At 36.8% G+C, this 10861-nt stretch overlaps 1 protein-coding gene across 3 annotated transcripts in view; it reads left to right on the forward strand.

Annotated features, from left to right (window-relative positions):
• Nucleotides 1-9311, forward strand: part of mpped2a (metallophosphoesterase domain containing 2a) — a 71326-nt gene extending 62015 nt beyond the window's left edge. For all 3 annotated transcript variants that reach the window (XM_032561121.1, XM_032561123.1, XM_032561122.1), the window contains exons 5-7: nt 4769-4884; nt 6761-6874; nt 8002-9311. In XM_032561121.1, the coding sequence (XP_032417012.1) occupies nt 4769-4884; nt 6761-6874; nt 8002-8120 (349 nt within the window). In that variant the 3' untranslated portion in view covers nt 8121-9311. The remainder of the gene's footprint in view (nt 1-4768; nt 4885-6760; nt 6875-8001) is intronic.
• The last annotated feature ends 1550 nt before the right edge of the window (nt 9312-10861 follow it).

Consider the following 10861-nt stretch of genomic DNA (forward strand, 5'->3'; position numbering starts at 1 on the left):
TAATGTAAAATAAATGTTTTTTTTATCGTGATATAAACAAATCAAATACAAGTATTAAGAAACAAAACAAAATGTGTGAAAAGAGTGGAAAAAATAAATTTTACAAAAACAATTTTCATTGTTGCATGCTGGGACAGCAACCGATTGGTCCCTTTGATCAATTTAATGGCTTACTTTTGCAATTTAGCAACAAATTAAGAGTTGAGGCGGTGAACCTTTTGTGATACATCTGGAGTCTATCAAAAAAGCTCAATTGGTGCCATAAAGTTCATTTTTAAAAAATTATTAAAACATTTCTTTTAAAATGTGTTCAGTTTGATTTTGGATTTTTTAGTTTTAGATTTTGTCCTCTTTTTTTATTATTATTATTATTATTATTATTATTATTATTATTATTATTATTATTTTCTCTTTAGTTTCAGAAATTTTTTCTCTGTTTCAAACATCTGGGGCTGTTTGGTACGGGTCGAACCAAACCGAAAATGTCAACACATGACACGAAAAAATATGACCCTGACACATTGGTGCAGCATTTTTAGTCCATTTTGTTGTATATATTTTTCTTAAGCCAATCACACATACATATAGAATATTAATACGTTTTTCAGCTTCAAACTTTGACACCAATATAGCTCCATAGTTTTGCAACCTTAAGTTCTGGAGCTGAAAGTAGCTCCTTGACTGACTTCTCTTTCTCTACTGGTCCCATCCCTCTTTACTGGTCCCATCCCTCCCTACTGGTCCCATCCCTCCCTACTGGTCCCATCCCTCCCTACTGGTCCCCACACTGTGTAGTACAGTGCAATAAAAGCTGCATCACAGCCACACAGGAAACAATCTCCCATTTCTGTGTTCAGGATGCCATTAATCTGGGCGCAGGTTAACAAATGCGCTCGCATGGAAGGTATATTTCATCTGCAGGCAGCCGACAACGGGACCATTGTGTTGTTGGTCGGGGAGTAGCTCCACTTCAACATGTTTTTACTCAAGTAAAAATAAAAACTGTCCAAAAAGTTACTCAAGCAAATTAAATCACAAAAATCACAACGTAACTAATATTTACAGACAATAATTCAGATATACTGGGTGAGGCACTTCCAGTGCCAAATGGTTCAGCAGGTAGAGAGTAACAGAAAAACAAAGTTTGCTCACAAACAAGAAGTCTTTCTTTGTCTTAAGCTGTAGATGCATCTGTATCTTATGTTTTTGTTTTTCTTCATTCAGTGAATATTCTTGCACAAATGTTTAAACCCAATTCTGTTTGATTCGGGTAATGTGGTGGGACCTTTGACCTCAAGCTCTTAATATCTTTGAAACAAAAGCAGCACAAATGAAAATGTTAACAAAACAAACACGATGCAGTTAATTTACACTAAATCTGTTATATATCTGTGATTCCATAAATGTGGGAGGAGCTTTTTGACCTATGACCTCTAGAAACATTTATTAATATCTTAAGAATGATGGCAACACAAACACCTTATTGTTTGATTTGAAGAAGGTGTGTGTTGAACTCCGGCCCAGTGCTCGCAGTGGGTAAAGGATCCAGAAATTGTTCTCATCCAAGAGAACTGATAATTACGGAAAAAGATAAGGGGCTTTGAAAATTCAAAAAAATAAAGATCTGACTATCTTTCTCAGAATTTTGACTTTTATCAGAATTTTGTTTTACCCTCAAAATTCAGATTTTAATCTCAGAATTCTGACTTAAATTCTTTTTGTCCTTTTCAGTGGCCCTAATATTTTTCTGTAGAGACTTTCAAATTTTACGCAAGTAGAAATAAAATATACAGTGTAGTAAAACAAAATTTTTTCCAATTACTCAGAAAAATGTAATTTGGATTCCCATATAAAAGCAGTAGTCTGTACATGTTTATTTAATTTCTGCTTCAACAAATAGTGATTTATAATTTTTTTCAGAAATGGAAGTGGGTTAAGGACGTTTTATTTTTTAAAAACCGGAGCCAGATTCATAACTGCGCTGGTTCTTCCTGCCTGACCGGGTCCGAGTTCCAGCACGGCGGCGGTGGCGTTTTCATCTGAAAAGCGGCGATGCTTCTCAGTAATCCATTAGGCTTCCATTAGCTCCGATTTGTGTGATTAGTTTTAATTAATCAGTTCGCTCCGTGGCCTGCGCCCCCTCCTGCCTTCTCCTCACATTTCATTTCTAACCTCATTCCTCAGCTCTCCGCCGAGCAGCAGAACGAGGGCCGGGCGAGCGGATCCACGCTCCGTCACGAAGCTCGCCGAACGAACCGGGTTGTTTTTGTTGCTCTGTGTGGTTCTGAACCAGAAGGGATTGTGATCTCATGTTTCACACATCCCGCTCTCCTGGAACAGTTGGTATCGATTAGAGCCGCGGCGTCCATCCTTCACCTTGATTTCCCCACGGTCAGACGCCACCCGCCATCTTTACTGCACATCTCACATTCAAATGAAGGTTTTTATGCTTCGTTTGAAGTAGCAGGTCTGATTATATACCAAGGTATCAGGATGATGATCTGTCTTCCTTTCCTCTCTTCTCAGGATTCTTACTACTATTGAGATAAATGAAAGATCAATTTATCCACCAGGCTTCGCTCCATTTCTCCTTCTCTGCTGTGGTTTCATTGGATTTGCTTCTATGTCTAACTGGGGCTGTTGTAGCAATTATTAATCAAATAATCTATCGATTAACCTGACTATTAATATAATATTATATATATAATTATTCAGAAAAAAAACGTGGAAATTTCTGATTTTGGGGAGTTAAAGATTAAAAACAAGAAATTTTAAGATTACTCTTTCTTAAATTTTCAACTTGGAAATTTTCTCATTTTCAAAAGTTTAAAATTTTAGTCTTTTGAAAGTTGAAATGAATCTAAAAATTTCTGAGTGTTTTTCTTGCAAATTTCTGACTTTTTGAGCTCAGAAATGTCAAAGTTTTCTTCAGAAAAAGATTTACCTCCAAATTTATGAGTTTTTCTGGTAAATTTCTGAGCTCTGAAAGTCAAAATTGTGCGTCAAAAACTTTCTCGAAAAATTTGGAATTTCAAAATTTGAGCCTTTTTGACTTGGAATTCAATCAGAAATTTTCTAAAAAACAAAAACAAGTAGAGCATTTTTTTGAAACTTGGAAATTATAAGATTAATCTCAGAAATGTTTTCAAATTTAATTTTTTTTTACTTTCTAAAGTAGAAAAAGAATTAACTTTTGAAACTCAGAAATTTCCAGTTTGTTCCAAGAAAATTCAAGACTAACCTCAAAGATTTTAGTTTTTAAGCTAATTTTCAACTTTTCAAACTCCTTTTCAAATTTCCTTTTTTTCTTGAACATTTCTGAGATTAATCTCAACATTTCTAAGTTTTTTGATGGAAATTTACTCTTTTGATCTACAGTGGCTCTAATTTGGCATTGTACAAATCATTTGGTGAATCTTTGCAGCCCTAAACCCACCCTGTGCATGGTTGGCTGTATTTCTTTAGCTCTTGTAAACCTGTGAATCGGTCTGTCCCGCCGCGGCGGATCGAGGTTTTCTTTGTGTCTGTTGGGAAGACACTGCCTGTCACCGTGGCGACGCAGCCTCCCATCCAGGCTGCTGGAGGCGGCCCAGCTGCTGTCACTCACCCTGCAGAGCGAGCAGCGGCTGACGCGTGACGCGGCTGATGATAGAAATTCACCTTTTCTCTCCTACCAGGCCTCAGCTTTTAGCTCCTAAGATGAGTTCATCCTCGCTGTGAGTGCTGGAATGTAACCAGGAGCTTGTTAGCTTGTTCTCTGAGTTAATTTGTTTTGTTTTCTTAAAGGTGTTCTATCATGCTTCACTGAACAGGCTATGATAGTTCTATGGGCGATACAAAACATGATCATCAAATTTTTTGCACAAATTAATTTTTAGGTAATACGACTTTACGGCACCTCAAGTCAACGTTTGTACTTGCACATGAAAATGGCTGCAAACAAATGTGCAGTTTTATAACCATACATGTTCGAAAAGCAGAAGTGGAGCCTCCTGCACAACCAACAAGAATACAGGGAGGGATATCTGAGTAGTGAGTGAACAACAAAACACTTGTCTTTTCCAGCAGCCATTGTACAGCTCATACAGTGGTAAAACCAGCAGACCAAAAGTGCTGGAGCTTAGCTTGGGTTGCTAGGTAACGGCCTGGGTTTCGCTGGTGTTTCGAGGTAACGGGCAGCGCCTGATGATTTGTGACGTTACGTTCCGAAGGTTTTTGAAACGACTCCTTTTTCAGACACCAAAAACATAAACTTATTGCCAAACTGGCTGAGTGTTTTAGCATTTTCTTCCTGATTTCTGCATTTTTCTAGCTATTTTGACCTGAAAAATGCAGAAATTATCCAAACATCATATCGTATTCACTTCGCAATACTTTTCTGCTTATTATGCAGCTTTACTCAGATGCAGTCAATGTTTACTGGAAGAAAAACACAAATTTTCTTCCTGGTTTCTGGATTTTTCAGGTTATCTTGACCTGAAAAATGCAGAAAAACTGTCGCCACTGAGGGGATCTCAGTGCCTGCAGATGTCACCTCCACCATGAATTACTGATTAATGATGAGAATTTGATGATCAGACACAGAATGTCTGTTTGAAACATTCCTTTATACATCCATGTCAGTCACTACACCATAAACCGATGGAAAAAGTGGGAGAATCTGTCATGTTTAATGCTTCTGGAGTCGATTGTTGACGTTTGTCTTTGTGATGGCAGAGTGAGTGATGCTAATGCGGTGCACTCGCCCCTCCCCCGTCTGTTTCTGCAGGACTCCGTGGTTCAACGGCTGGGGGTTCAACCTGCCTCGGGGTCAGTCTCTCCTGGATAAATGGAACCTCGTCCCTGAGGGCGTCGACATCCTGATGACCCACGGACCGCCGCTGGGTGAGTCCAGTCAGCCAATCACAGCTCCCCTCATCGCCTTTACTCAAACATTAATCAATAATCTGATGTGTAACAATGGCACTTGACAAAATGTTATGTTTCAATTGTTGACTGTGTTTCTATGACTTTGTATTTTTAGGATGTAAAGCACTGAAATGCCTTGTTACTGAAAGATGCTATGCAAATAAAATTTGATTGATTGATTGAACGTCTGGAGGAATAACAAGCTGGGCAATTAATCGATCAATCAACCTTATTAATTCATCAATATTTTTTATTTATCAAGATTTAATTATAAGTAACTATTTAGCAAAAATAGCTTGTTTTAAGTCAATAATGCCTTAATATTGATAGAATAGTACTAATTCCACTGGCAGATTGTTTCACTTAAAACATGAAAAAGTTAAATAATCTGCCAGAACTCTTTAAACAATATTAGGGAATTATTAACTTAAAATAAGCTATTTTGGCTGAAAAGTTACTTGTAAGTTTTAGGTTGTTTTTTTTTTTTTTTAAATGTGCTGAAATATATGCAATAGAAAATAGACCAAATATACTTGGTAAGATTTTGTGTTTTTGCAGTGTAATGACTATATTCCTATAATTAAACACAAATTCTCATATCTCAAATCTTGGAAGGGATGATTCAAATAAAATCCACTTTTTGTAAATGTTTTCCGTCTGTTTTTAGAAAAGAATCCAATAAAAAAATTTAATCCGTTATGAAATAGAAACTATAATTTTTCTGCCTCAGACGGAGCATCAGCTCTGCAGATGGCGGCCCGTGGATTTGCTCCGTCGTTCAGTGTTTGTGTTTCCCTGCATTGAAACGAAGTAATCTCAGACTTTCTTGTGGTTTTCGCAGCAGATTGATTAGCGTTTCCTCCTGGCTGTTTGGTTCTCGCTTGTTTTTTTCCTCGTTTCGACTCTCCATCTGGCTTTATTGAGTGATTTCCTTCCCTTTCGCCCACGGAGGCTTTCTGCTGCTGCGGCCGTTTGATTGCATGGAAACTCAATTTCTGCTGGAGAGGGAATCAAACGGGTTCTGGAGCCGGCAAGGAGAGGTCCGGAATCATCTGGACCGGTTTAAACATGTAGATCCAAAGGCGCCATGTTGGCAGGATTTCACAGGGATCGCAGAGACAAGCCGGTTTGACGGAAAAATCACTGAAAAACATAACATTTATAAACCAATTATACACTGTAAAAACACAAAATCTCACCACTTATGATTGGGCTAGTGTGAATATCTTGCCATCCAACCATTTATCCATCCGTCCATCCATCCATCCATCCATCCATCCATCCAACCATGCCTACATCCAACCATTTATCCATCCATCCAGTTGTTTATCCAACCTTTTATTCAACTGTTTATTCATCTGTTTTTCCATCCAACAACCGTATTTTTCCATCCATCACTGCTTTTATTATCCATCTGTCTGTCCATTCATTCGATCTTTTTTGGTTGGTCCAGAAGATAAATTTATGCTAAAGCTTCATTTTAAAAATGACTCAAATATGAAAAACTTTGATAAAATTTTCTTAATACTTAATTCCTTATAAATGGATGCAGGTTTTCTAAATTCACACATAATTTTCTCTGCAATGAAAAAAAATCTGGTTTCAGAGTTTAGAACTTGGTTTAAATTTTAAAAATAGAAAAATTAACTGCTTTATTTGAACCATGCATGAAGGAAACTCAGACGTAGTTTTATTGTTTTGTTTCCTGTAGATTTGTAATATAGTTTATAATAGAGTAATATAGTTTCAGACTGTTGTCTTTCAAATGTATTGTTCAGAGTACTGCCATGTTTTCAATGTTGTATCTAGGAGATAAAAGTCAGTAAAAAGGTGAAATGAATGTATTCTTCAGGTTTCAGAGACTGGGTTCCTAAGGAGCTGCAGCGGGTCGGCTGCGTGGAGCTGCTCAACACGGTCCAGAAGAGAGTCCGGCCCAAACTTCACGCCTTCGGAGGCATTCATGAAGGTAAACGGAGCGAGAAGCAACAGAAGACCTGAAACCACAAAGTTACAGATATGATGCTAAATAGATAACTGGTGCCGATTTAATTTAAATATTTTACTTTTTAGAGGTGAAAATGTCATGAAATTTGATGTGCCCCGATTTCTGACGATTGGTCTTAAATTTGTCCGTTTGTTCATTCAGTTCTTCCTTGGATGCTTTGGAATTTGTTTTGTTCACAAACTAAAGCTTTACATAATTTATAAAAAGGTAAAATTTAAGATCCAGCAAATGGATCTTAAATTCAAACACAAAATTTAATGATCTAAATAAAGGTCTGGGTCAGCTATAAAAGCACTGAAGTCGCATAAAGCTGAAATACACTGTGTAAGTTATTAGAGATATATTTAAACTGCACAGGTTATTCAGTGCTTGATTTATTGATATTCTGACTTTTTCCTCAGACTTCTAATTTAGTGGCAATTTATGTCAGAATCCAAATAAATAACCAAACATTCTGGGCTCTATTACAATTATGTTGTAACTACAACATTTACTTCCTTGTTGAAATATTTTCAAACCTGCATTTCATCCCCACTGAACGCAGGTCCCAAATTTATTTGGTAGATTGGAGTTTTAAGACTAGAGTTGCCTGTTGGAGCAAAAACCATTTAAACAATTGTGATTGAGCGATTAAAGTCAGAATTCTGAGAGAAAAGGTCAAAATGTTAAGAAAAAAGATTCAATTCTCAGGAAAAAGTTTGAATTCTGATTTTAAAAATTCAGAATTCTGATCAAAATCAAAATTTTGAGAAAAAAGCACAAATTCTAAATCAATTCTGTAATTAAAAAAAGGTAGAGATTCTGAGGGAAAAGTAAAAATTTTGAGAAAAAAGTACAAATTCTAAATCAATTCTGTAATTAAAAAAAGGTAGAGATTCTGAGGGAAAAGTAAAAATTTTGAGGAAAAAGTTTGAATTTTGATTAAAAATAGTGGAAAATCTAAGAAAAATATTGAAATTTAGATTAAAAAATCTAAGAAAAAAGTCAAATTTCAGAGATTAAATCCAGAATTCAGACCATTTTCCCTCAGTGTCCCTCCTCCCCTCCCGTAGTTTAGTGACGTATTCTGACGACGTTGGTCCTTCCAGGGTACGGCATCATGACGGACGGCTTCACGACGTTCATCAACGCGTCGACGTGCACCGTCAGCTTCCAGCCCACCAACCCCCCCATCGTGTTCGACCTGCCCAACCCCTCCAGCTCCTGAGGTCGCCGCCATCGAACGCCGCCACCGCCGTCAGGAGGAACGACTTTTCTACGAAAAAAAAAAAAAGATTCAACTGTTTCTTTGCAAGTGTTTTTTTTTTTTTTTTTTTTTTTGCTTTTGGAGAAAAAAGCGACGGGAAAACGCGGCGTTAAAGGAGAATATCGGTGTTTTTCTGTTTTTTGTTTTTTTTCTTATTCTGTGCCAACTGTCCAGACTTTTTGCTTGGCATCACTCCATCGTATTTGATCGTTGAAGAAGGCGAACTAATCCTTTAAAAAAAAAAAAAGAAACATGGTTTTACCGGAGAACAGCAAAACATTGAAGTTGTTTTTGTCTATAAGCCAGCAGAACGTTTTGGGTTCGTCCCACCGGTATTCTCCTTTTTCTATGAGATTTTGTGGTTAAACAATCTTGCTCTTGATAAATATTGGTCAGAACTGTAAAATAAATGACGCTTTGTGAATTTGTACAATTTCTTTACGGTTTGGTTTGGCCAGACGACGGATGCCATTGTTTTTACGTTGTGTCATATGATAAATATTCAGTTTCTTTTTTGCTTTCTCGTCAGTTCTTTCTCTCCTCCTATTGGCTGACAGGGACGCTGCCTTAAACTAGCTTTAATGTTCTTATTTATTACCCATCAGCCCCCGCTGAACAACACCTGACGATCGGCGGGACGGAAAGCTACGAAAACAGCCACAATATTCACTTTTTATCATGGATTCTTCATCTGATTTGGAAAATGTATAATATCATATATATAAATTATATATTCATCTTTTAAAACATCTGTACTAAAGTTGTGTTTTGAAGAAGAAAAAAAGTTTTTCTGTATCTTCAGTGCTTGCATCATTTCTCCATGTTTTTGTAGAAACGGTCACAATCCAACAGGTGTTTTCCCTGAAACACGCCTGCCTAAACATGGATAACAAAGTGTAAAATCTGATAGTTTTGTGTTTTATTGCTTTTTTTTTCTCCTAATTTTGCACTGTGTGTAAATGCAATCTTGCTAGCACAAAAAATGTTTTGCCAATAGTCGTCTGAACTCAGCTGTAAATGCTCTTTTTCGTGCTCTCTCCCTCTCTTGCTGTTTCTCTGATTGTATCGCCATGGAAACGTTAGTTCTCTTTCAGTTTATTGTGATATTTAGCTGCCTTTATATGCAAATAAAATTGCAAGATTTTTACTTAAGAAAGTTTTTATTTGAATAAGTCAAGATATCATCCATCTGTTTATCCATACAGCCATCCAACCATTATTTATACATTGTTTTATTTGAATAAGTGATATTTTTTTGTATTACAATTTGAGTTTTTGCTTATGTGAAGCAGAGAACATGCATCCAAACACTGAACACCACCCATCCACAATCAAAATAAAATTAAACTAAAAATAAATAAAAAGTACATAAAGAAATATAAATACACACATATAAGTTTAAATCATTCCATTATAGTGCCTAGATAATAGATGCTTATTAAAAAATATTAGATATGTGACTTAAAATTAATCTAATCGCGCTAAATTCAAATGACATCACTGTTGCCCAGATGTTCGGACAAAAAGCACAAACAAAATGGCGTCATCGGGGAAGACGAGGACCCCCCAGCAGCTTCGTTTCAGTATTATTCGATACAGAAGCTCAGTGTGGATCAACTTAAACGATGTTTGAAATGCAGAGGGCTCGAACTGAGCGGAAAGAAGGCAACGTTGGTTGAAAGGTAGGGTTTTCTTTTGGCTTAAGTACTGTGGTAGCTAGCACCCGTTAGCACTAAGCTATCTGGGCCTACCGCCAAGTTTCCACGCCAGGCGGTGTAACATAAAAATATTGATAAATTTTTCCAATTAAATATCAATTTGGGAAAGCCTTTGAATCGATTATATCTCCTGTGGCGCCGTCGTTATCACCTAGCAGTGTCACCAGTTCAGCTCGGAGTCAAATTAAACGGTTCTTCATCTTGAGTTTATTTGCGATTGGAAAACAACTATTGGTGGGCCTTAAGTTATATATATGTTATATATATATTAATCATCTGATCAAACAAAAATAAGAGGCATAGACGTTTTCCCCAAAGCAGTTTACCCTTGTTTGTTCGAAACTAAAATGGCCGCTGTTCTAAATTTAGTAGTTTGAAGTCATTTAGCGCCATTAGGAGCCTTTATTTTATTTTGTTCCATTCCAATCATTCATTTTAGCTGCGTTACTTACCAAAAACTACATGAAGGTGCCCCATATTTCCTTAAATTAAGCTAAACTCTCTAAACATAAATGTAAATTTATTCAAGGCAGGAAGCTGTTTCCCGTACATTTCCATCCCGACTAGGTTGAAAATGTTTGCTAAGCGAATTTATGTTACTCCAAAAAAGTGACATTTTTAACAAATAATTTATGTTCCATGTATACATGTATTACACTCCACCTTCAAGTGTATAAGAACATGAATACCTGTTGTAAAGAAAAGGAAAAATTAGCTTCCCCTTCACCTTTTAAGTAACTCCCATTCTCCGAGTGTTAGGAGGATCTCGGGTTAATCCGTTTTGAAAGGTTTCAATTTCCCCTTTGGCCTCTTCCACTTGGCCCCTGCCTTCCGTTTTGTGCCGCCTTGCAGCAACGAGTGTCCCGTTTCTTTTGACAAAGGAGTTCCTCTGACTCCCATAGATGGAAGATGGAGTTAGAAATCTCTTGCTTGTAAAATATATTTTTTTTTCTCTATTATTTGAGTTGCGGATTTGCTGCTGTT

Source organism: Xiphophorus hellerii, chromosome 4 (assembly GCF_003331165.1).
Source record: "Xiphophorus hellerii strain 12219 chromosome 4, Xiphophorus_hellerii-4.1, whole genome shotgun sequence".
NCBI classification, from domain to species: domain Eukaryota; kingdom Metazoa; phylum Chordata; class Actinopteri; order Cyprinodontiformes; family Poeciliidae; genus Xiphophorus; species Xiphophorus hellerii.